A 27,325-nucleotide genomic window follows, 5' to 3' on the forward strand; every position below is an offset into this window, starting at 1 on the left:
CTCATCTTGTGTTTTCAGTCTCTCTTTGTATGACTAATAGACCACTTGAAATGAAATGCAATTGCCCTAAAAGTATTCATGTAATGCATCTAAACAAGGCAGGATTTGATTAGCTTTTCACACATTTTGCTTGGTAGATCACCATCAAACATTAAAATTCATTGTAGATCATTCAAGAAGTGAAATCCTAGAATGTGTTGTTTGAAATAAAGATGGAAAAAGAAACAGCAAAGTTTCAAAAAAGTCCAAAATGGCAAAATGCAAAACAAAAAAACACAATGTGATTGCATGTCAACTGCTTTGCACAATGTGAAGAAACTAGTTTTAAGGAAAAGTGTGAGGCATCACCACTGAACAACTCTTGGGTAAAAAACAACAACCAAAAAGAAGCAATGACGAATAAAGCAAGCAATTTTTCAAACCAGAAGGAAAAACGCAATGGAAGTAGAAATAGCAGAAGTCCTATAAGTAGCCACCAGCTCCTGAGCATGGCTTCAGTTCTCCTCTGTCAGTGATGGAGGGCTTTACCTGCAAACCCTAACAGCACCCACAGAACCATGAGGTAGATTTTCAGTCACCATGGACCATGAAAAAAAGACAAAATCCTCCTAAAATATGCCTAGTAAAACATGCCATTTCACAAAAACTACGGCTTCTGTTTTAGCATTATTGGGTGTTTTTTTTAAATGAAGGAGAGTAAAAGAAAGATTTGATTTTCTCTGAGATTGTTCAGAATTGCTTTTACTTTTATCAGTATTGCCCTCATAGAAGATTGACTTTATTGCTACCAGAGACGAGATAGCATAGAAACATGCACTCCCTGGAAATGTTAACAAGTTTCACCCACTCACATTGTCACTCAGATTATATTATGTTACCTGATCAAGTTCGATGAACATATATTGAAAAGCATGATGTAAGGAAGGCACCGTTTCCAATAGTGATTGATGAATGTAATTACCTGTAAGTTGAGTGCAGTTTATAAAAAAGTATGGGACATTATTACTTCATGCATTTTTTATAACATCTAGGGGCAATGCAGAATGTCTTTTGGTGTCAGGTGAGAGTCGATGACAAAGAGGAAAGCGTAGAATGTTTTTTGTATCAAAATAAATTGTCTTTTTTTTCTTTCTTTTTTTCCCGTAGTGATTATAGCCAACTGCTTAAGTCTGCTTACTCCATCCTCTTTTTCTCAAAAGTCAGGGCTGTGCAAAATGTTCAAGTTGTGTGGTCCAATCAGAGAAGGCCGTGGCTGTTTTCTCTGTGATGTCATCAGTCGATTTCCAACAGCTCATTGGATCATAGAGAGCCTGAAATTACTTGGAAAAAAGACATCAATTTAGCATTAATATAACCCAAACAATGATGCACATACAGTCCTCAGGGAGATGTTATTCCTTTCCCTGGAATGTTCCACAATGTGGCATTAAGCCTATCTACTGTAACTTGAATAGATTGCTCATAAATACTTAAATAATAAAATAATAATAAAAACCCATACATTTTAGCAATAAGCATGCTCTCCATGTTTCGGACCTATAACTTGGCCTGGTTCTACCCATGGAGATAGGTAACTTTAATGCCATACTGCGGAATATTTTGACAAGGCAGCATAGCCTGCAACAACAAACAGGCAAGAGACCCAATACCAGGAAAATGACACAGAGAATCTTTAACATACACTAGTATATCTAAGTATTTCTAAGTAAGATAGTACATACAAAGACATATTTAATAATATCATGAGTTTCCACAAGCAGTAAATTGGGGCTGTATTTTGGACACGGGCCATTTGTGCAACTGGCTGAAAGAAAAGCTGTTCTTATAATATCAGGAGAACATTAGTTTACACTAGGCTAATAGTGACTAAAGCTTTGTGCATGATACATATAGAAATTATTACATGGAGAATGACTACATGTATGTATAGGTCCACGAATCAGTGTAGCAAAAACCCTGCTTTAAATTTACTGAGAAGCGCTTCATTATTGATCAACATATACGGTAAACTGTAAACGGTCACATTTTTATTTAGCTCTTTTCCATCTTCAAGGAACCACTCACTGATTCACACACACATTCATACACCAGTGTATGCAGACACTAGGGGTGAGGTGGGTTACGTGTCTTGTCAAGAACACAACAACAGCATTCATCTCTGGGAGCTGTGCAACCTCTGTCGAGAGCGGGATTTGAACCACCAACCTTTGGATAAGTGGGCAAACACTCTGGCAACTGACCTCCTTTTAATGTTGTTTTTAGCTGTTTATTGTTGTTTTGAACTATATATATATATATATATATATATATATATATATATATATATATATATATATATATATATATATATATATATATCAAACATTTCTTGGTGGTATTTAAATGGTCATATAACAGTGTGGTTTTACTATTGCTTGTTCAGCACTTTTTTGTACCACAGCTATTTTTAAATGTGCTATAGAAATAAAGTTTGACTGGATTTAACTTACTTCAGATTACTTGCTGAGTTGACTGTATGGTGAAGAATTGTTGGAGGAGTCCACTTGCTGTGGCGTCCCATTTTCCTGAAAAGTAAAAACCACATATTGAGCTTTAAACTCTGTAATAACCACCTACACTGTGTTTGCACAGTGAGTGAGTGACAGTGAGTTAATTGATGCTTTTAATGGACAATGGGAATTCAAAGGCTCTTAAGTGGAGGCCAGTGTGAATTTATAAAACAGTAATTACTTTAAAAATGTATTATCGAAAACAATAGCAACTTACTTTAAGTATGAGAGATATAAAGGGACTCACCGGTACTTGTTGTATGGAAGGATACTGAGGCATGTAGGCTCCTTGTACAGCGGGGTTTGCAGCTATGTACTGTTAAAGACAAAAATAAAATGTTATGAATAATGATAACTAATTCACAGCGTGGAATACTAAAAACATAAATAATAATAATGATGGATTACATTTATATAGTGCCTTTAAGATACCTAAAAATCTTTACATGGCATTATTTGATCCACAAGCTACTATACTTACAACTATATTTATACTACTAGCCACAGCAGCCTTGAGGTAGGTAAGGTAAAATTAGTAATATGTTTCAGTAGTGGTAATAATTCAGTGTAGTTAGCTCCTCCCTTCAGACAGATAGAAAACTTTTGCCAAGCTGACAGAATTACATTTTTCTTTTGCTATTTCTTCAATTATGAAAGTGCTTACAACAACACATTTTTCGTGTTGCAATGGCCAAAAGTATCTTAATCCATCTTTCAATTTAAATTATACTAACGGTTTTATGACTTTGAAATTTGAGTGGGATTTTCTGTTTCTGTTGTGTATTGTGTTGATGTATTTGGAGATGCTTAAGTAGAGATAAGCCTGATATTGTTTGTTGAAATAAAACTGCAGCTACAATGTACTTATTGTTTGCTAAGTCAACTACTTTACTTTACATGTACTACTATAAACTACATATATTTCATTATATTCAGGTTTTAACTGTCAAATTATCTATTAACAGAACTACATCTTGCTTGTAAGTGGAAAAAGTGGATTTATGCTGTCATCTGTTTATAACCAAAATGAGGTTATAAAAGACTTAATTATAATGGGGATTTGGCTGATTAGATGATTATATTATAGTAAATGATTTGTGCAGGCTTTGCATCAACTGACCGGTCCTGGGTTTCCCAACGACAGCTGTCCCATCTGCTGAGTGAGGAGGGACGATGGGTGCAGTGACATGGATGGGTCTACAGAGGGTGACATCACAGCTGTCTGCAGTGGAAAAGGCAATACAACAGGAGAATGTAAGGTGGGTGATCAAATTGAATGCATACATTGATCTAACATAGCAATATTATTTCATACATGTTACATAAATAAAGCAAATGATTTCTTTGTCATGGCATTTATTTGTGGCATTGGGTGCGGAAGTGTACATTGTGTCCCCAATACCACACATACAAAATGTATTGAAAACAACTTGCCCATTTAAATGTCTTTATTAATTAAATTGCCTTCATGTTCAAAACGTAAGCTCTATCTCAGTGTATTTAGTACTACCTATCAAAAGACATTGCTTAATTTTTCATTTGATAAGTTGAGATGCTCCACAATTAAGAAGAAAATGTCTCCCAGTCATAGACCAACTTTTAGCTAGGCCTGCTAAGTTATGGCAAAAATCATTATCATGATAAATTGTCTCATAGTCAATTTCAAAATATAAGTGGCTAATATAGTTATGTTTTGGGACACTTTTTTAGAAAAGTGGCTTTGCTCCAGGTTTTAAGCGGCAGAAAAGGTGCACACATCATTTTTGCACAGGTTAACAAGTGAATTATTTAAAAATGTAGGATTATATTTGAATTATTATATTAGTTTACAACATTTTTGTTTTTATTTAAATTTAGTAATAATGAAAACCACGATTCAAATTTCAATTAATTGCACAGCCCTATATTTTTAGCCATGTAGAGATCACAAATAAGTGTACTTTTTCTTCCAGTCCCAAACTACGATAAATTAAGAGTGACATGTGGCATTAAACCATATGCAAAATCAATATGCATCTTATTTTAGTGGGTGGATTATTTACAGGTGGACAAAATGTAAATCTTAAAAGCACATTATCTTGATTTATGCCCCTTATGTTGTGATGTTTAGTTAATGATAAATTTCTTTGAGTCTTTCAAATCGGAAGCCTTGGGGTGAAATGCGAAGGGGGAGGGGGCAGATGAGCGTAGACACTTGTTCTACTGGAAACCATCTGTTGGACGAGTCAAAGAGTCACAAGACTGTCTCTGCTGCAGGCATTTCCTCTTGGATCTGAACAGGAGGGGAGGAGGGAGAAGAGGAGGGAGTGGGAGGAGGGGGGCAGAAATTGCACTTTTGGGTCTTTGGGACCTTTTTCTCTCCAGACACACTCAAACGCACACACACAAAAGACACAAGCTCTTTAGGTCTGTGTTTATAAAGGGGAAGTTCACCCTGTCAGCAGGTCATGTCAAGGATAATGTTTTAAAATATAGAGACTGAATACACATGACAGAAAACGTATATTGCAATTTGGTTTAAAGGGGGAACAGTGGAGTGTACCTACTGGGGTTATAGAAAGAAAGGCATTGGAAATTATGTGTATTTTTAATGTGATAAAAATGTTTGTTTAAATAGGGGGTATTTTACATTTTACAGAAGTCTCTCCTCTTTACTCCTTTGTATATTTGTGGAGACAAGCATGGATGACGCAAAACATATTTAGATCATCATGGTGTCTTTTTATCTTTTTAAAAATGAGCCAAAAACAACATATTAATTGTTTGTTTTAGAAGTTTCACTTTCACTGACTCAAAAGGCACTCCTGTATACTCCTTTGTATATTTATGGAGAATTTCCGTGTGGGAGCATGGGTGACGTAGGCTTGTGGGTGAAGCATTGGACAAATTTTACAGCTAACCGTAAGCAGGGTTCGAATGGGACTTGGGAGAGATCACTAAATTATTCAAACATGCATGGATGATATCTAAAACCTCTTCAGGCATGTTTTTGATGAGGGAACATGGTAGAAAGCTAAATAAATTTGATTTTGCATAATACACCCTCTTTAAATCCAAGAGTTATAGGTGATTATTTACTATTTCAACATTTGTTTTGGCTCAATTACAGTATCCTTAATTTACCTATTTACCTTTTAACAATATATAGAGTTATAACATGATTAATAACTCACTGGATGTTGCACAATGTAGGGCTGATGTGCCATCCAGGAATGACTCTGTACCTGTAACAAAGCAAAATACATTTCATTTAATAAACATATATATAATTGTATTCTTATCTGTTGATAAATGGAAGGAAGATTGTGTCTGGGAGGGCATCTGTTCAATAATAATTCAATATGTAAACACTGCATTAAAGGAGGGAAGATGGTTTTCTCTGGCAGCCCTATATGCATAATGTATTCAGTATTTTAAATGTATTTGTTAAAAGCTAAAACATAGATCACAATTCACAACTTTACTAAGTATGTTTATCTTCACATGGTGGTAGGCTTGTAATGATAATTACTATATTGATTTATCGGTCAATGCTGGAAAGCTCATTATATGAGTTGTGGCTCAGTAATTATGGCATGCACAATTTATGAGGAGATTTGGGGTATTTTTGTTGTAATACTATACGATTTGAGCTGTAAAAGGTTGAATAAGTGACTTTAATGGCTAATTATTGATTCATTCTGCCTTTAAACGATACTGTCTACTTAAAATGGTTTACTGGGATTATCCTGATCCTTTTGTATCAGTGGCATAAAATAGTTTCAGTTTTATTGTTTATTACAATCTGTAGCATTATATCGCGGTTCAAAATTTGTTATCATGCCAGGCCTCCATGTTAGGTAAGACACATTTTGAAATAATTTTAATAACTTTAGTCCCATGACCGTAAGCGTACTAACCATTACATGACCAATGACAAACCTCATTCAAACCATTATGTGACTATATATGCTTCTATTTACAACAGTACACTTGAGGACATGCTGTTTATAGCATGGCTCAGTTTTTTAAAACTTGTACAACATTATTAGATAAGGCTATTTCGGTCATTTTATTTTTATATAATCTGAAAGTACTTTTCTAATTGCCTGTTATCCCCTCTGCTCCTGCCATTCACTATGAAAGATTTCGGGACATATGCCGTCTGGCCACTGACAAAATTATCCAACTCCTTTGGGGCCAAATCGGTCCACCCGTGTTGCCATGGCAGCAGGGCTTTAAACACTGACCTCATCTGCCGAGAAGTGCCCGTCCTCTGGATATTTCTCTCTCTCTCTCTCTGTTCTCTCTCACACTCTCTTTTTTCATTTTTGGGGGTTGTAATGTGCCTCTTTTTGACTCAATGACATCCCAAGTTGGTGTGAGCTGTGCTTTTGACTGTGGCTGGTAAAAGTGCTGATCCTGCCTTCTGGAGAGATGAGGACAGAGCCAATACAAAGTTTGTCCCATTACTCTTTTGTTAGAAAACGACACTACAGGTTTTACTGGTATGGTTACAGTAGCAGCAGCCATCTTGTGTCTATTTTTAAACATTATAAACTGGTATCAACCAAGTTATGTTATATATTACATGTTGTTTGCAGTGATGGAATTGAACTTACCATAGATACAAGGACTGGGCAATATGGTCAAAAAAATAAAATCTAATTTTTTTTTTTGCACACACTGGACGATTACAAAATTAATCAATTTTAATAAAAGTCATAGCAGGGACTGCTCATCTTTTCCACAGCAGTAGCTCTTTACATTTTCATCCTTATCATATGCTATTATTTCAGAAATTGTCTTAAATTACATGTGTATAGACATCTAATTGTAATTGCATAATAACCCTGCTTAAGGAAGAAAGTCAGGAGTAAACTTGTTTCATAATAATCCTTGATTTTACAATTTTGCAATTTCTCGATTATTAAAAACCCAGCAAGTAGGTAATTTTTTTCTCAACAAGAAGAACTGCTGTGAAAGTAGTTATTAGATTCATAGGTGCATGAGGAGAATGCGTGTTACTATCATTTTAGATTTTAGAAATAAACCATTTAAAGCTGAATTATGTTGTGTAAAATCATGTGATTTCATTTTTAGAGAGAGAAAGGAATACAGACAGTGGTGAGATAGCAGTGCAGTGACAATTTTGAGTAAATTGACTTTTCCTTAATTACAAATATGTCTAAAAATTCAAAGATAAAAAGTGCAGTTACCCAATAATCTACTTAAGTACAACAATGCAAGTACTGGTAGTCTGATAGCCGTATGTCATATTGGAGTTTTTCGAAAGGTGCCTTACATTCTAAAATATATAGATAAATATTATGAACAATATAACATAGGCAACAACTACTATAGTAAAGATGAGAAGAACGGGGCAGAGAAACTACAAACTGCCATTTTTGTCAGAATTGGCCTATATAAATCTCACTAACTGGAATCACTGAACTTAATACGAAACCTTGAATCATAGTTTCTTTGGAAGATACATTTCCCATATATTGGAAACATCTACTGACATTGTTTTTTTGTACTGCTAAAATACTAAACAAGAAAATCACATCCTTGTGTAAAGGAAAACCACTTATCATGATGTATCATGTATTGTCAAATGACTGTTTGCATTCAAGAACAGAGCCATGAGCAATATGGATTCATGCATAAGCATAGTTAAAATGTATTTGCTCCTCTTTGCATCTGAATTAAAGATATAAAAACATACACTGACTCTTTAAATACAGGAGCTTTCTAACCATATTTGGAGGGAAGTTCAGGAAGTATAGCATGACTCCATTGTAGCCACTAGTGTTTATCTCTTTAGGACAATAATTTAATCCTCTAAAATCAAATAAGGGCATTTAAAGATTATGCAAGCTTTAGCCATAGCACTTCTATTTATTAATTGTAGACACACAGTTAACTGGCTACAGCTATCTTCCTCCACCAGCCATTTTATTTCTCAACTATGTATGTGTATTAGTGATTTTTAGGGTAACAAGTTCCAAAATGACACTTGTTTTTTGAGTAGAGTGGAGTAGAGACTATAATTCAAAACATGTGAAAATACTATCTGATCCGATAAGGTATTTGAAGAGTCTCTGCAATAAAATTGTATAAACAAAATTTTAATTTTGCGACAGATTTACCATCAACAGTGGCCAGTACATAGATTATTATTTTTTGAGTACTCCTTAAGCTTTATCTCATCTTCTTTAGTAAGTATATATGTTTACTAGCATATAGTCAATTATTGCCAATATATTTTCTTGTTTTGGTTATATTGTGTCCTAAATCATCCTTAAAAACTCAAATGTTACATTCACATGCAATCCAATTTCCTGTTCCTCTTTTAAACTATGAAATCATACTCTTTGTGCTCCCTGGTTGGGAAAGACTAAACACTGTGGCATCCACAGCTGACATCAAATAGTCAATTTATATCTTAATTAACTAATGCATAACTGACGAACCAATATCTGACCCAGTATCAGGGCTTTTCAGTTTCATATATAGTCTGTCTATGGGGGACTCTGTACCTGATAAGCAGAAACTGGAGACATATATGGTGACATGGTTGGCTGCACTGTCATTATCCTGTTGGTGACTGGATACGGAGAGGAGTAATACCTGGGAACAATACACAATACAAATCAGTGGAGCTCAGTAGTGATTTTCTGTATATGTGTTTCTATTGTTAGTAAATTCTACCCATTCTGTAGAGCCGCCGTTGAGGGGTCATAGGTCAGAGTCATTGTACCCTACAAAAAAAGGCATTTAAAACTGATTTGTTATGAACTGAAAAAAAAAAAAAAAAGTTGCAGGACTTTTAAAAATTGTGGCAAAATTGTAAATAAGAATTTGTTTTAAATTTGTCCTCAGAATTTATGGTCAGTGATTTGTCATTATGAGTTATACACAATAACAAATATTAAGTTAAAAATGTGATTTATTTAACCAATGGAAAATAATAATAATAATACAAAAAACATGAATTGTTCTCTGAAGTTTTTATTATCAACTTGTATAATTATTAACACTATTAAGATAGAATTACCCTTTTATGTATTTATATCTTGGTTTAGAATAGTATCCTGAAGCAGGGGCGGAATGTAATTAAGTAAAAGTAGTAAAGTACTATATGTAAATAAAGTACTAAGTCTAAATTTTAGGTATCTGTCCTTCACTTAAGTACATCTTAAATGGCTTCTTCTTACTTTTACTCCACTACATTTGTGAACAGGACTGAACATTGTTTTATATTTATTATTACTGTTTGAGACCTGCTGAAATGTCTGTTTTTTGTTTTTTTTTGGTTTGAACAAACAAAAATATACAAATAAAAACAGATAGGAAAAAAATGATTGATTTAATTGTTTTTATTGAACAAAATTCAGCACAAATCTTTATGAAAATCAATACATTTGAAGCCACATAAGATCTCAAAATCTGTGAGAAATACCTTTACTTTTTACTCTCTGCATACATTTTTAAAGGGGTACTTTAATATAAGTCGTTTTTTTTTCATGTGATACTTTTACTTTTATCAAAAGTATTTTTTTCTCTGGTATCTATATTTTTACTTAAATTGAGTACTCCTTCTACCACTGTCCCGAAGTTATTAAAACTATTTTCACAATACGTTGCTACACCTGCTGTAGACTAATTAGTTGTTCTGTATCAATACACTTACTAGTCTCAAGTCTCCTGTCTGTCCATTGGGAACAAACCCGCTGTGCCCGTGTTTCTTTCTTTGGCTGTCTGCGAACTTACACAGCAGTGGCTGTGATGGAGCTGCAATACACAAGAGTAACAGCAGTGACTAAAGCATCATTTAAAGACAACCACTTCATTCTGTAACACTATATTTAGATTGAGAAGGTACAGCTCTGTCTTTCTTACCAAGCCCTCCGGAGCCAATCTTGATAAATTTGCCATTGAAGTGGGTGATGACTGCATTGCACTGCTCTGTGGTATCCATCCTAAAGAGAGGAGATGAGGCGTGACTCATTGTATACCCTCTACAGCTTGACTTAGCACAAAAACTCTTTGTAACAGGCTCCATGCAAACAGCACTAACTGACCTTTGACTTTTCGTGGTCAAATCGAAGATGACTGTCTGGGGTTTAAGTTCACATTCAGTGTAGTGGGTAAATATTGCCATGGAGAGATACTGTTACAATGAGTTTGTAAGCAGGTACATGGTCTAAAAATAATATCTTCAAAATATGTAACTTTTTAGCAATAATCAGATGGTCAAGATTTTTGACATATGGGGGGTAATTTGGACTTCTTTCTTATTTTGTTCTGATAAAATAACCACAGCAATTTGTATCACTTCCTTATATTTTTCACAGATTCACAGACAACACCAATTAACATGGTAGATACTGCATATTTCCAAATGAGTTTAACTTTTTCCTCTTCTATGTAAATTAAGTAATAGAAAGAAAGTAGAACAAAAGTTATAAGCTAAATATTTTCTGTAAATAAATAAAAAAATATAATTTAAGGGCGACTCACACTTGTACCCACGTCACATAAAAATTGGGACTAAGACCTAGAACTCAACCGTAACTAGACGCAGACTAAACCACTGGATCAGGAGTGCAGGAGGACCAAAGAAAGTCTACAACTGGAACCAAACCAGTGTCACCGTCCCCTATATATGGCGTTTTTGCAGTTCTCCCAATTACTGTTGTTGTGCTAGTTTTAGTAATAAAACTACAATCAAGGTGTAAAATTACTTTTACTGTCACTGTCACTTTTTCTATATACAGGTGTACCAAGAGTCACATTTACTTGTACTGTTACCTCTACACTTAAGTTAACCCTCACTCGCAAGTAAAAGAAGGACTCAGTGGGCTAATTCTGGCACATTTACACTGTATGTATTATAATGCATTGTACTTTAAAATAAATTCGCAGTAATCTAAATCTAAGGATATCGTTGCTGCCAACTATTTATTTACATCAAAGCTACTGTCAATGTAAACTATATTATAACTTATAAATGTTTTTAATGTAAAATGTAATTTGTGTTACAGACCTGGCGAAGCCCACTCCCCGACTGTTCCCGCAATAGTCCCGGAGGATGCGAGTGGAGACAACGACCCCAAATGGCTGCAGTATGTTCTCCAGCTCCTTCTCATCCACTGACACAGGCAGATTAGACAGGTACAGGTTTGTGGGGTCCTGCTCCTGTTGCTGGAAAACAAAAGTAACAAATGTGAAACACAATAAGGCAGAATTGTAATACTAACACAATGTGAGTAAATATAACTTGGATTTAATGGAGAGTTTGGGGGTGTTGTATTCACCCTCCAAATACAATATCTATGCTAATGAAAAGTGAGTCATAAAAGGCTTGATGATGATTAAGGAAGTTGAGTGGGCGTGATAAAGCCAGAAATGTACAGTTGTGAAATCTCCTCTTGGGCAAAATATTTCACCTTCCCTGCCTGTGTGGATGTGTTTATGCGATGTTTGAGGCCACAGGTGCAAAAAGGCAGCCCCAGGCCATCTACAGAAACTAGACAAGCATCTTACCATTGTTTTTCTGAGTGAATAAATAATGTACAAAATTGTGAAGCATTTTTTAGTTTCTGCACAAATATAAATATTAAAATATGACTGTTTTCTTATATTTCTTTTGTTGTTTTAGAACTTTATTCATGTTTCAAGAATATGAATTTAAGGATGTTTTATACATTTCCAAAAATCTGTATTACAAACTCCATGGTTTCTTAGAGTTACTTCAGTATTTATTTTTAGTCTTGTAAGTGAAAGTATTAATGTGTAAGTACTATGGCGCAGTTCCTCTTATGTGTATAAAGGAAGGCCAAACACCCTGCCCCTCTGTACAGAGCCTCTACAGATGCTCCTGGAAACAGCAGGAGAGTGCTGTAGCCTAGCTACCGCCACACTTGCCCTGCGCTCTGTGTTGTCTGTTCCCAACAAGCAGCCTCATGCATTTCTCCAGAGAACAAGCACTCATAAATGAACCCTCTCCTATGAATATGAACAGTGGCAGAGCTGGAGATATCTGATGATCTACACAATTTCCACTTCCCACTGTGAGGCAAATGCCAGCTGTGGGAGAGGAACTGCATCTAAAAATATGAAGAAAAGTGTAAAAGCAGCGTGCTGCTGTAAGAATGGATTATAGGTGGGAGGTGTCTGTAGCCATAGTGTTAACCTGTAATAATGGTGTGATAACGCATTATGGCAGCCTCCTGAGCTGATCTGTGGAACTGTGAGGAGGTGCTGGTCCAAAGCCGACTGGTTATTTGGCAAAGTGAGAAGTGATATCTGTTTCTACAGTAACGTAAATGGGGTCACGAGGAGAACAGCTTGTCAAGTCATGTGACCAGCCTAATGTCACAGAATACATATGTGCATGGATTATTGAAAGAAAGAAAGCACTACACAGACCATTAAGATGTAAAAGCACATGTTTTTATACAAACTCACCTTTGCCATCTGTGCCTGGATGCCACTGGTTTTGAGCGCGTGCACTGCCTTCAGAGCAGCGGCTGGGCTGTCGAAGTCCACAAAACCATAACCTAAAAAACAAGGGGAACACTATAAGTAAAAGACAGTCCTCAGATATACAATTCCCTTTATAATTTTTCCAAGCTGGGGACCAACAAAAAGAGGTACACATGGCTCAATATCATGTAAAACAAAACTTAAATATGAGTAAGTCTAATAGTGTACAGGAAGGTACGATTAAAACCATTAAACAAATTGTAATCACTCCAAGTAGGAAATGGAAGTTCCTCAAGTATAAAATGAAACAAGACTCCTGATTGCTCCATCATATTAGAGCATATTCTTGTCTTGAGTGTATTTGGTAATTAGATTCTCTATTTTCTCAGTAAGCTACATAATCACGGAGTGAAACAGGGAATTTGACATGGTAATTCACAGACCTTTACATTTGTTGGTTGTCTTGTCCAGGATCGCCTTTGCCGACTGAATCTTACCATACCTAAAAGCAAAGACACATGAGCATTACACAAATCCTACTAGAGTTTGGTATTGTTCAGCTCAATATTGGTAGTGGATAAAATCCACTGTACATTCTTGTCATTATTGCTAATAACTAGAAGATGGTAACAAAAAAGTCTTTTTGACCATTTTTCAAACTGGAGATATCCGTTTTGCTATTGGACACTTCAAATCAATACCAGTAGATGCCTTATATTTGGGTAATTATACTGCCCTATGTACTTACAATGATTTATTATTTATCACATTGAATTAATTTATATATTTTACCAGGTCAGAATAATGCACATTCTATTCAATCAATATAATTATGCATACGAAACAGGTATTAATACTAAATACATTTTTTCTGATTTAAAAGTGCAAACATTTTCATGGAAAAATAAGATAAAATGTAAAATGCAATAATTCCATGTTCATTCATGTTTAGTGTTGCTGGTAAGCTATGATTCATTGTAACTAGGCCCATAGTTTGGCTCATGTTTGATCCAGATTTAATAGAGTTGACTGTGGCAGCTGTGATGTGCTATCAGAGCATGCACTATAGCAGGCCCAGTGAATGCCCAGCTTACATCACCATTCAGACCCTGTTGCTATGAAAAGCGCTTTCATTTCTGCTTTGTGCTGGCAAACACTGTTGGGAACATGAACAAAACACAAGCAAACAGGACACAAACAGCTGCTACTGCGGTTCTTGGTTATATAGCTGAGCGGCCAGACCCATATGCTCCCCATTCACTGACGAAATCACGGTACAAAACAGCACTAATTATGGCAATCACCACCACACACACCACACTCGTGGTATCACATATCAAACATGAGGTTTTTACAGAGCTGTGTAATCTTTGTGTAAAACAATCATCTTTGCCACCCACTCCACGCACCACACCAGAGTCATGTCTTTCCATAGAGTTCATGGAGCCGCAGCAGGTTTATGTGTCAAAGCACACTATGGTGAACCAAAACGTTATGAATGTTTTTCTTAGTAGTAAGAGTAGTAGGTCTGATGTGGTGGAATAGAGATTTATAAAAGAGAGATAGACACTTAGACTTAATGTAATTTAATGGTCCCCCATTAAATTACATTAAGTCGAAGTTGCTTTGGTAACATTCATCTTGTCATTTGCGAGTCATTGTTTTTTAGACATGTTAAGAAGTCTAAAAGAAAACCAGTATGATTAATGAGGACAGTGATTATAAATTAATATTTTTACTGTACTTTGTGTTGCAACACTGAAATCTCTCTGTTGTGCAAGAACCTTTGTATTGTTTTTATTATTTCTTATCTTTAAAATAACTATATTTGAAATTTGCTAAATTGCCTCAATCCCCTCAATATTTGCAAACAAACTGAAAATGGCATGAAAAGGTGTTGCTATATGCTATGCCCAGATTAAGTCTTTTGCCCGTGGACACAACCACAGTTGGGATTAAACTGCCACTGTGCCATTGCTGTCACCAAACATCTGACTAGATTTCTTAAATATACATTTAAAATTATATTGTTTAGCTGAACAATGCATTTACATATTACACAGGAAATGTCATGCCAAATATAGCTGAGCGCTTATTTCATATTAACATGAGTCAATTATAACACTTTTACTGGTCCAGGTCATTCACATTTCCAGAGTGTAATACTAAATTTAACCAACATGCCATTTTCACAAATCCCTCCCACATTTTTCTACTGACTCACCAGGCAACACATGGGCGTTCAAACGTATGACACAGTGCTGATATAACCTCATGGTGTCACATAAACCCTCCACTATGTATTTGTGCGACTCACTGGTGACAGAGCTTGACCAGGTCTAGGTCTGTGGTGGCAGGAGGCAGACCTCGGATGTACAGGTTGGTTTTGCTGAGCTGCTCCAGACCAGTGCTGCTGCTGTTACTGCTGCTGGGACTGGAAGGAGTCATGGGATAGGACTGCACAAAAGAAAAACACTGTTAGGAAGTCATGATACAAGCAGATAAGCTAATTTAAAACCCTGGGCTAACAGTGATAACAACATGAGTGTGGGAGCCAGGGATGAGTCAGGGTATATGCTACAACTTATCCTATACAATTCAGCTCTGCAAAACATCATATTGAATGGCTATTTGAATGAGTGCTTAAAAGGTAGCGGTCGTAGTAGTAGTCATAGTCATAATAGCAGTAGTAGTTATAGTAGTAGTTGTAGTTGTTGTATAAGTCATAGTAGCAGTAGTAGTCATAGTAACAGTAGTAGTTGTAGTAGCAGTAGTAGCTGTAGTCATAGTCATAGAAGTTGTAGTAGTCGTTGTAAATCCCATACATGTACATTAACTATTTACGCTGATGTACAGCAGTGATTCTATATGAGAGGACATTGAGTACCACCAATATTTCCTCTTCCACCACGTTAATATGAAAGTGAATGTTGAAATTTGGTTGATTCTTAAATAAAACAAACAGCTGAATTTTCTTTCACCGCCCTGCCTGAATCCTTGTTTTTATTGTGATGTTCCTATGATGTTGACTCCTTTTAACATGACAAACATTGAGCATAATTATCTACAGACAGCGTAAAGTTGTTTTCATTTGTGACACATCTGAAGCTTAGTTAAAGTCTGTGGTAAGTGGCTTTAGCCTTTGAAGAAAATAACAATAATCTGGGTCTGTTTTGGTGATTAAAAGATCCTTGCTGTTGTTTTGTATATCAACATTTTTTGCTGAAAACCCATGCAACACATTCTACTGTAAAAGCATTTCCTTCCCCTTACTCATTAATTAAAATAGCTTGCGGTGATTCCTAAACCCACTTCAGTTTTTGATCAAAGATACAATGACACAATCGCACCATCTGTCTAGGCCACTTGACTGCAATGTGTGCAAATAAAACCAGGCAATGCAATGCAACCAGGCCTCCCAATATTGGGGGCGACAGTGGCTCAGTGGTTAGAGTGTTGGTCCCCCAACCCGAAGCTTGGAGGATCGAGTCCGGCTCAGTGTCCTTAGGCAAGACACTTCACCCACATTGCCTAGTATGAAAGTGGTGCGCGAATGACAGGTTGGTGGTTCGAGGGGCCGATGGCAGACTGATTGGCAGCCTTGCTTCCATCAGTCTGCCCCAGGGCAGCTGTGGCTACAATAGTAACTCACCAAGTGTGGAAATGAATGAATAATGACTATAGTGTAGCACATTACAACTGTAAGCCATTATTATATATACATACATACATACACTTTTTTTAAGGTGATTTTTGTATTTTTGCAAAAATACTAAATCAAATCAAATGCCTGGCTATCTACTATCTATACTTGTGGTGGTTCAGTTGGATCACATATGGATAATTGATCAGCCTAGCAGGCACATCTGGTATCCATGTTATGTCTTCAGGGAAAAGCAAAGAGGCTTTGCATATCTGCATTTGGTACAGTGTTATTACCCACCAACTTTTTAGAAAGAGTTCATATAAGGTCTCTGCATCTCCCACAATATTAGGAAGTGCAGTACATCTCCTAGGATATCACAAACTGTGCTTAACACCTGCAATGGCAACTGTAAGAGTGATGTGCTGCAGGGAACCCTATGGGGAATGTTAAAGAAATCAAGACATAAATCTTTACTGAAAAATTCCATCTAAATCAAAAGGCTGGCACTAATAAGAGTCCATTACCTCTGTTCACCGAATGAGAGACTCACTCTGACTTTTGCATTACCTCTCCCCCCAGAATACATTAACCTATGTAATGGCCTACTACAGTATCCGTCATCCGTATTGACCAGGGCTAAATGTGAATGGACAAACGAGGTTATATGGACACACAGTATTACACTATAGTTCTTAGCAGTTCCATCCTTCAGTTCATGCCTATTCAGTTTGACACGTCTGGCTACAGCGCTGACCAGGTTGTGTTTCATTTGAACTAATCCCCATTTGGTATTAAAGGCTTTGGGACATGTATATGCAAATATGCAAGTGGAAAACCAGCAAGGGCTTTCCAATGTCACCAGTAGCTTCTCGAATAGTGTGAGTACAGTTTTAACAATTTGGCCAAATGTGCCTTTAAAACATTGTAATAGATGTATGGTAAAGGCCTACCTGCTTCCTATTGGTTGTCTTCAGAGGGTTTCCCGTGTTTGCAAAGATCATCCTGGAGGTTACAGATGTACTATGATATCCTAAGAGTACGAGTAAGAGACGCGCAGCGCAGATGTCGTTAAGTCAACTGTAAAAATATATTGTTTTTAAAGCATCTGCATACTGGATAAACTAGGTGAAATACTAGTAAAGCTCGTAACTCCCTCCGCCCTGCATAGGTACTGACACATCTATACAGTCAGATATACAGAGATGGACCAGTCCTACGGTCCGCTTCATTGATCTACGACGTCCTGCTGCAGACCGCTTGCCAGTCCCACCTACTACGGGCCAAACCATTTGCGCCTTTGTAGGGTGCATCCAACAGATACATAGTAATTATGCTTCAACACAACTAGTCGCAATGCTATGTTTAATATGCCAAAGTAAATAAAGTACATAGAAACATCATTGGTGTATTTATAACGCTGCATAAAAGAAGTTTGTTTAACTTTACGTACTTACACTGGATTGTCGGCCCCCCTCGTGTTGTTGCCGTCCGCACATACCAAGCATTCTTCACCCCCACCTCCTCCAACCACACACACCCTCTCTTCCTCTTCCTACCCTTCCCCCATCCAGCCCTACATGTCACCGAATCAGGATGCGATGAAATATAAGCAGGGCCTGGCCTGAGCTGGAGGTCACAGTGCTCCGTGAACACTTCCCACAGGTTGGATTGAGCAACACGTAATTAAAATAAGAAAATAATATGAACTCTACAACTCCATTGGTGCTGTTTAATTCAGGACTATTGATTGCATCGGATACATTCACTGACTGGTCTACAGTGGCTTTAATTGCAATGCTGTAGCAGCTCAAACATGTGTATATGTGGAATAATAAAATAGACCTGTGTTATTAAATGTAGCAGCCTATATCTGCATGTGTTGTCAATTGGTGTTAGCCTTTGACTTAATAAATGTACTATAACTAAACCAAGAAAATCCAGACTAAACCAAACCCCTACGGGACTACCCCCAGTTAATCCAAGGTCAAAGGATTGAATAAAAACAAAACCTAGGGTAAACCAGGACTAACTCCACAAGTTAGTTAACACAGCCTAGTTGCCTATTGTATCAGGGCCAACATGTGACATGCACCCCACAGGGAAGAGATTGATGTGAACACCTGTGTATGTATAGATTAATGCTTGAATGTTTTCTAATTAACACATTAATTAAAACATTATGAGCCTCGAATTGACCACATAAATATACAGACAGTATAGCCTATACTTTATTATTTTGTAAGTCAGTGAATATGATTGATTTGCATATGTTTTATAGGATTTGAACAAATGTGATTGGATTTTGTTTGGGACCTCAAAGACCTAAAGCACTGGTTGACATGTGTTTAGACACAAGCTACGAAGCTAAAGCAGCAACAGGACTGTCCTAACTCATTAAGGCAAGAACTCCCCCTCTATGGGATCAATCGGGGGCTATAATAAATATACCCCATTCCTCACCACTCAGTCTCACTTAAATCAACACTTGTTATTTGATATTTGATTGCAATATAAATTTAAGCCCAAAATTATAAATTAAATTTTTTTTTTTTACTTTGAAATGAATTTTACTTTGAAATGGCAAAAATATATGTTTTGTTTTCAATGTTTTCCGTGTTGTCAGTGTTGTCAGTATATATATATATATATATATATATATATATATATATATATATATATATATATATATATATATATATATTTATATTTATATTTATATTTATATTTATATTTATATAAATTTGTTTATTTATATAAATTTATTTATTTATTTTTGCCAAAAAGATATCATTAATAAATGTCATTAAGTCATTATAATTTATAGTTTCTACCTTGGTTGTTTCAGGTTGATGCAAATATTTAAATGTGAGCTTATTCACTAAAAATGGGTTCCTGGTTGTATTAATAGGCTTTAACATAGATTCTTTGTAAATTACTGTATGCCAATGCCATATCTTGGGAGAATTATGACCTCAGATAGTATCTATATGAATATGGTCTCAGCATCTTGTTTTAACACTTTGCACCACAACCACCCACAGGCAAACCAGCTGAAGTTACACCCATGAAACAAAACTGTAGCTTCTCCCTCAGTGATGCCTACCATATTATTGCTTATTCTGCGTGTTCATATACTAATTTATACTAATTTATGCATGTCTCCTTGGATAATACCTTAAAACGTGCAGTTCTCATAGGTATAATTTTAAAAGCATGGTTTACATTTCATTTGCATAGATGGTATTATGTTTATGAATGTGCAAGTCTACAATGTTGAAGTGGAACTTTGTTTGTTGAATTTACTGCGAGTGCAACACTTAGGTCCCCAAAACAATTTTTTCCCCATAAATTTAGGCATAGTTAAAGCTTACTAAGTTGACTAAATGTTTTATGCAAAGTTAGCATTTTTCTACACAGGAATAATTGTGCACACACCTATCTTGCAAACATGATAACATCTATGTGTTAATTTGTTAGAGAAGGAAACAAGATATTTATCACAACCTTGTAATTACTGGATACTGGAACAGGTTTGCATTTTTGTGTTTGCAGCAGTTTTCATTCATGCCTAGCCCATTCAAAGCTCAAAGCTATGCAAACTGCCATCAAACAATATGTTGCAGATCCTGATTTAAAAAGCAGAGCGGAGTTCAAATCCCATTAGGGTGCAGAGACGCTCTGAAAGCATCACATTTCTCCCCTGTATTTCCTCCTCTGCTTGGATTAAGGTTTCAGCCGGTGTCATGTTACAAACTGGCTGTAATGTCTAGTTCCAGTGCCTTTTATTTCTTGATAAATTTTCTTCTTCATTAAAGAGGCTATAACATTTTCTGGAGCCTATAGAATACTCTTTTGCATTGTTCTATTTCTCTAGATCTTGCACTTGTATTTTGTGTATTTTGAAATAATGTCACTACTAATACAGTTATTGGTCATCTTTTTTTTTTATTTTTTTTTTTTATTATGTTTGTTACAATCTTCTTTTCCATTAAATAAAAAAAACAACATATTAATGGAGTTTCACATTGCTCTACTTAAATAATATAATGAAATATACAAATACATGTACTATGGATATCTAAACTCGCCATAAAGATGATGTTCACTCAAATGACTTGACAATTCTGTTCCATTACATTAATTATTATTGCAGTCACACATTTCTCTACGTAAACAATGCAATGGAATATTTAAACACATTTGTGAATGCCTAATTCTGCCAGGTAAGGTGGCTCGTTTTTAGATGCATTCAATAACATTTTGTAGCCTGTAGAATGCCTAAAGAATGTTGTCTTGAATACAATTATCAGCCAGCATATTAACTTTATATATGTGATGATTGTTACAGTGAAGAAGACAAATGTGTTTTATTGATTTTCAGTGCAGCCGTGATGTTTGATGTATTATTATATTGTTCAAGCTGTGTTTGTCTTTGATTGCCATGGCTGAAGGAGAGTCCTTTCTATTTGAAGAAAGAAAATGAATGTTTTTTGAAACTTAATCGTCAGTAGAAGTCAGGAATAATAATTCAGCAAACCGAAAGGAAAATGACTATTGTTTCCTGCAGTTACATTACATGTTGGACCCAAACTGTCTTGGCTACATGTTCTGTAAGATAAATTACAGACTTTCAGAGGGCTCCTTTCCTTCATTGAGCCTTGGATAAACAAGTACCCTACCCTTAACCCCCTCATCGCAACACCCTACTATACAACTTCTACCATTACTATTAGGCTTACAACTTCTACTTCTAACACAAGAACTAAAACTACCTCTACTAATACTGCTGCATCTGCTACTACTACTACTAGATGTCTGTGTAATCCCTCAATCATCCAGATATGATAGTAAAAGAAAAAATATATTCTGGCAACTGGGGAAAAAGCACAAAAACAAAACAAAAACAAAAACAAAAAAACAAACAAAAAACAAAACAAAAAACAAAACAACTTTTTGTCCAGTTGACAGAATTGAATTTTTCTTTTACTACTACTACTACTACTACTACTACTACTACTACTACTACTACTACTACTACTACTACTACTACTACTACTGCTATTTGACTTTGCTATTAATACTACTAGCTTGTTACTAGCTTGCCTACATAAACAGTGGTTGTTGTGGGAAGGCATGAAGGCATCAAGGCGTCTCAGTTCATTATATTGTGTTCACCAAACACACATGTGAAAAACGAGGGCCTAAGGAATGCGGATGATTATCTCCTCCTCTTTCTTTCGGGATCTGAGGAATTTCAAGTTTCCCGTGACTATTTCAGCGTGACTCCTGACTGGTCTGGTATAGGGCAGATAGGGCATGGGCACTGTGGTTAAACTTTCAAACTCCAGGACACAAACCAAATATAGGATCAATTTCACTGGCCCCTTGATGGTTTGCAAGGTTTGGCACCAATTTGTAGTCCTTCTGGGAATAATGAAATGCTTGGATGTTGAAATTCGAAAAACAATAAGAAAACAGTTTATTACTTGTTGTAGGCTAGATTTGGCATTGAGAAACCCTTGGAAAAAGAAGTAATGGGGTTTTAAGACCGCTGTGCACAATAATCTGTGTTGACATATTATCTTACAGTGAATCCAAGGAAATACTCTTATGAAACATTTAATGATATTAAGACTTATTTAGGGACTAACTGATTTCATGTTGTGTGATCAACTAACCAAGCCAATCCTATCAATGCAAAGCTGATGACTTCCTTTCATGATGAATTCCAATGTGATCTCAAGGCCAGGGGTTCTGAAACTATGGAAGGCTACATGTAGGCCACTCCTTAATGTGGCAAACAAGATCCTATCAAGTTCAAATATTTACTGAATTTAGAGTTTACGTTTAACCACATTTTTATCCTCGTTTTGGTTAGTCCTTGTTTATAACTGTTACTCTAATAGTTTAGTTTAGTCACATTTCAGACCGGATTTAACCCTAGTTAAGATCTAGAATAGAACTGGTACACGGAAAGCCAAACATTGTATTCGGTACCTACTTGGTGTGAAAGTTTAGGGAACCACCGCTTCAGTCGTCTCTATAAACTAACGTGAACGTGAACAGTCCTGCACATTTTAATCATGTTGCGCCCCCATGTGGCTAAATGTCGCCAATGTCAAAACGTTCACACGAAAATAAACGTCATCAACTTGCGACGGAAATATTTTTTTTCCCCCCTCAAAACACAATTCTGGCTGATTCATTGTAGCCTTATCTTTTCAGTCAGCCACAAGAATTGAAATTTCTCCTTGAACTCGTAACAATGTAAGTTAACTTTTGGGCAAATTTATTAAGTAAATACGTTACAGTTTTATGCATCAGACGTCTTGGAAAGGTATAATTATGCTGTTACTGCTTTTTGATAGCGGTTACGTTAGCAGGAAACAGCGAAAATCGTTCTACAGTTAAGGACTGCGTAAATGATGAGAATATATAAAGACTAAACCGAAACAATAAGTGCTTTATAATTCAATTGACAAACTATTGCGTTTAAATCACCACATTTATAATGTTTTCTGACTAAGACATCTGAATTACCAATGGTGTAATTATGCTCAAACGATATCTAGTTGTTGGCTTAAGTGTTCTGTGTTTTTGATATAAAGTTATATGTTTTTATTATAAAATGTATTATCTTGCTTTCAAGAGAACAAAAAGATGTACCGACTTTTTGAATTATGGGAGCTAGCTAGGTAGCACATTGTGGTCAATGGTTGTTGTTTTAGATCTGTAATCTTATTTTATGTTTAGTTTTCACAATGGACCGTCTGTTGAGGCTTGGAGGAGGGATGCCAGGGCTGGGACAGGTAAGTATGAGATTACCCCACTCATGTTATGATTTGATATTTTGAAATGTCTTGACCAAGAAATTATTATATTCCCAGGGTCCACCCACTGATGCACCTGCAGTGGACACAGCTGAGCAGGTTTACATCTCTTCTCTGGCTCTTCTCAAAGTAATCTTTCTACCTTATGTGTCCAGTACCACCTAAGACATACTGTTACTGTCCCATATATAACATTAATATTGACCGTTTAGATGCTAAAGCACGGCAGAGCTGGTGTCCCAATGGAAGTCATGGGGCTGATGCTGGGAGAGTTTGTGGATGATTACACAGTGCGAGTGATAGATGTTTTTGCTATGCCACAGTCAGGAACGGTATGTACTTAAATTCTTTATTCTTTTAGTATACTGTAACCATACAGTGATAATTATATTTTATAATATTCCCTCTTATAGGGTGTCAGTGTTGAAGCAGTCGACCCAGTATTTCAAGCCAAGATGTTAGACATGCTGAAGCAGACTGGCAGGTAAAAACACATAAGAACATTTGCTAAACAATTGTGGCAAAACATAATTCATTTTTTTGAATGTGATGGGGAAAACGTTCAGTCCACAAGATATGTTGCATAACTTTAGAAGCATCAATGTTTTAAAACACATTTAAACATGGTCTTAATTTGTGACATAAATTATATGAATGTCAGATTCAGAACAATGTAATGCAACATGCTTTAACATAAGTCCACAAGGAGACAGGGTGCTATGTTGTTTACAGAGGACATTCTATTATCTATCATTCTTGTTCTGGATTTTTTTTTAAAGCCATTCATTTGATTTGATTGTAATTATACTTGAAGGCCTATAGTTTCCTAAATGTTTTTTCCCTATCTGTTTAGGCCTGAGATGGTGGTGGGCTGGTACCACAGTCATCCTGGGTTTGGCTGCTGGCTCTCAGGGGTCGACATAAACACGCAGCAGAGTTTTGAGGCCTTGTCAGAGCGTGCTGTGGCTGTGGTGGTTGATCCCATTCAGAGCGTCAAAGGAAAAGTCGGACATTTATATTATTATTAGTATTATTAGTATTATTAGAGATTAAAACTGTTTTCTCTGTCTTTAGGTTGTCATTGATGCCTTCAGATTGATCAATGCCAACATGATGGTGCTCGGCCATGAACCCAGGCAGACTACATCAAATCTGGGGCATCTCAACAAGCCCTCAATCCAGGTAATGGACATTTTCCTAACCACTACATAATTTTGTACTTTGTAATTGTACTATCATTAGAGAAATATACAATTGTATGAATTTATTTAAAGGCTTTGTGTGTTGAATTGCTGTGCAACCTGCACTGGTTCCCCATTTCATACTGAGTGTAATTCAAAATGTTATTGTGTTTAAATGTCTGCACTCTATTTGTTCTCTCAGTCTTTAACTCAGTTTAAGATAACCCAGGTCTTCTTCATGGCATTTAATACGAGCTAGACATGATATCTTGCTGTTTTAATGTTCTTTCCCTATGTATCATGTTTTATGGATATTTGTTTTTTGTTGACTTTTATGTGAAGCACTTTGGTCAGCTGAAGTTGTTTTAAATGTGCTATGTAAATAAACTTGAATTGAATTAAGTAATAATGTGTTTTCTTTGTAGGCTTTGATTCATGGCCTTAACAGACACTACTACTCCATCACAATCAACTACAGGAAAAATGAGTTGGAGCAAAAGGTAAGGCCAAAATTGTTGTAAATACTTTGTGTATTAAGCATTTAAATGTATTTTCATAACATTACTAATATAATTTGTATAATATGACATATTTAGATGCTGTTGAATCTTCACAAGAAAAGCTGGATGGAGGGCCTGACTTTGCAAGACTACAGTGAGCACTGTAAACTCAACGAGACCATCGTTAAAGAAATGTTGGAGCTTGCCAAGAATTACAACAAGGTGAAGGAAGCATTTTCTTAAAATCTGTCACTTGAATTTGTTCAATATTAAACATTACTGACAAATCCATGTTCATGTTCAGGCTGTGGAAGAGGAGGACAAAATGACCCCCGAGCAGCTGGCCATTAAGAATGTTGGCAAACAGGTAAAACTTAATTAACCCTATAGCGTCGGATCCTATTGTCAGCGATAGCGCGCGGATGCGGACTTCCCAGCAGCGTAACTCCGCAACCAGTCGTGCTCTCATGTAAATTCAAACAGCGTCTCAAAGCGGAGGCACGGGGCTATTTAAATATTTTTCCGTCAGTTACGGTAATCTGCCTCTGTTGCTGCGAAGGTGACGAATGAGAGCGCGGGTGCTGCGGGGATTTTCCCAGTCATTTATTCGATGCGTAAAAGAAAAAATACGGATGAAAGTGTAAAATAGAAGTAGATGTGTGAAAAAATGCAGTAAATTCTGATACTTCCTTTAATATGATTTTTATGGCTAACAAAAATATAAAAGTCTAGGTGACCTATACTGACCCATAGTGTGCTCAGTCCTTAAAGGGCTAATAGGTTAATTGATTAATTGCCATTTTGGCCATAATTAATTAAAATATTTGCCATCAATTCATTGACAATATCTTTTGAAGAAAAATGAGTAGCTACCATTTTAAAACAAAAGAAAATGTAAAAATCGGTCAACTGGACAAAACGTTGTAGGAGTGAAGATGTTTCACTGCTCATCCAAGCTGCTTCTTGAGTTCTGGTCAAATTACTGATGGACACTGGTTTGTATCTGCCTGAAAAGAGAATCAATCTACACTAAACTAAAAACACCTATTATTAATTTTTGTTTACAGGCTAGGTCTATTGTGCTCCACTAAGTGTGCACTGTGTGCACTGTGCACACTTGGCATAGTCATTCCACAGATACTATTTCAAAAGCTACATTGATGAATACAAATAAACATGGTGGAAAGCTGCTGTTTATTAAAATATATAGGATAATGATTTATGATTCTTACTGAAATAAATGGCTTGATGAAGTTTAACATGTTTTGTAGGAAATGTTATCAAACAACTCAATTTATTCATAACGTGTTAGGTGAAAGTAAAACACTTTCCTTTCTCACAGGATCCCAAGAGGCACCTGGAAGAGCACGTAGATGTTTTAATGACCTCCAACATTGTCCAGTGCCTAGCCGCCATGTTGGATACTGTGGTGTTTCAGTGAGGACCTCGTGTTTGTGTGAATATTACAACCCTTTTTTTTCTTTTATATAAAATAAATGTATGTAACAAAAAATTGAACAGAATTGAAATTATTTGTTTGAATAAAACTCAGTATGACAAAGTATATGCCAATTATACAATTTGTGACAGTATATTTTTTCCAGACCTATAAGCATATAAGGTTCACTAAACATAGCTAAATATTAGCTACCCACGGTTTTCAAAATGATAAAAAAAAATTAGGGCCATTGCCATAGCAATTAATAATTTAAAAACAAAATCGTATACCAACTGAATGGCAAAAAAAAACAACCTCAATGTTGAATATAACACAAAGCTGAAACTCATCAATAGATGAGAGGAAGACTGTCTTTTCAAAGTATACCACTGGGAGGAGCAAGAGTTGAGAGCAAGAGTGCTCAACAATGGAAAATAATGTAATCATATGGATCAGATGTGATTAATATGGCATTCTTTGTTTGCTAAGAATTCCTCAGAGACAAACGTAAGCACTGTTGCTCATATTTGAGGAGACCAGGCTTTGATCCATGAGCTAAGTCAAGATAAAAAATAATATTTATAAACTATTGTCAACAATATGTTATTCAAAAGAGAGGTTTAAGAATGTACATTGTTTTTGCAGGAAGCTGGTTTCACATTTAGTAGATGGAAGTCTCCACAAACTTTTTTCCCCCTGAATATTCTT

At 35.9% G+C, this 27,325-nt stretch overlaps 2 protein-coding genes across 2 annotated transcripts; one reads left to right on the forward strand and one right to left on the reverse strand.

Annotated features, from left to right (window-relative positions):
* Positions 1 to 1,199: 1,199 nt before the first annotated feature.
* On the reverse strand, positions 1,200 to 17,940 carry rbms1a (RNA binding motif, single stranded interacting protein 1a). Its single transcript, XM_055230129.1, has 14 exons — positions 17,619 to 17,940; positions 15,340 to 15,479; positions 13,466 to 13,524; positions 13,005 to 13,096; positions 11,581 to 11,738; positions 10,434 to 10,513; positions 10,225 to 10,325; positions 9,243 to 9,292; positions 9,071 to 9,161; positions 5,723 to 5,773; positions 3,670 to 3,771; positions 2,797 to 2,865; positions 2,490 to 2,564; positions 1,200 to 1,319 (listed from the first exon to the last, which is right to left on the reverse strand). The coding sequence occupies exons 1-13, from the start codon at positions 17,667 to 17,669 to the stop codon at positions 2,496 to 2,498; spliced, it is 1,113 nt and encodes a 370-aa protein (XP_055086104.1). The 5' UTR covers positions 17,670 to 17,940; the 3' UTR covers positions 1,200 to 1,319; positions 2,490 to 2,495.
* Positions 17,941 to 22,880: 4,940 nt separating this feature from the next.
* On the forward strand, positions 22,881 to 26,755 carry psmd14 (proteasome 26S subunit, non-ATPase 14). Its single transcript, XM_033990089.2, has 11 exons — positions 22,881 to 22,935; positions 23,422 to 23,477; positions 23,556 to 23,627; positions 23,711 to 23,830; positions 23,912 to 23,982; positions 24,352 to 24,502; positions 24,573 to 24,680; positions 25,105 to 25,179; positions 25,276 to 25,401; positions 25,484 to 25,546; positions 26,522 to 26,755. The coding sequence occupies exons 2-11, from the start codon at positions 23,430 to 23,432 to the stop codon at positions 26,618 to 26,620; spliced, it is 933 nt and encodes a 310-aa protein (XP_033845980.1). The 5' UTR covers positions 22,881 to 22,935; positions 23,422 to 23,429; the 3' UTR covers positions 26,621 to 26,755.
* The last annotated feature ends 570 nt before the right edge of the window (positions 26,756 to 27,325 follow it).

Source organism: Periophthalmus magnuspinnatus, chromosome 3 (assembly GCF_009829125.3).
Source record: "Periophthalmus magnuspinnatus isolate fPerMag1 chromosome 3, fPerMag1.2.pri, whole genome shotgun sequence".
NCBI classification, from domain to species: domain Eukaryota; kingdom Metazoa; phylum Chordata; class Actinopteri; order Gobiiformes; family Gobiidae; genus Periophthalmus; species Periophthalmus magnuspinnatus.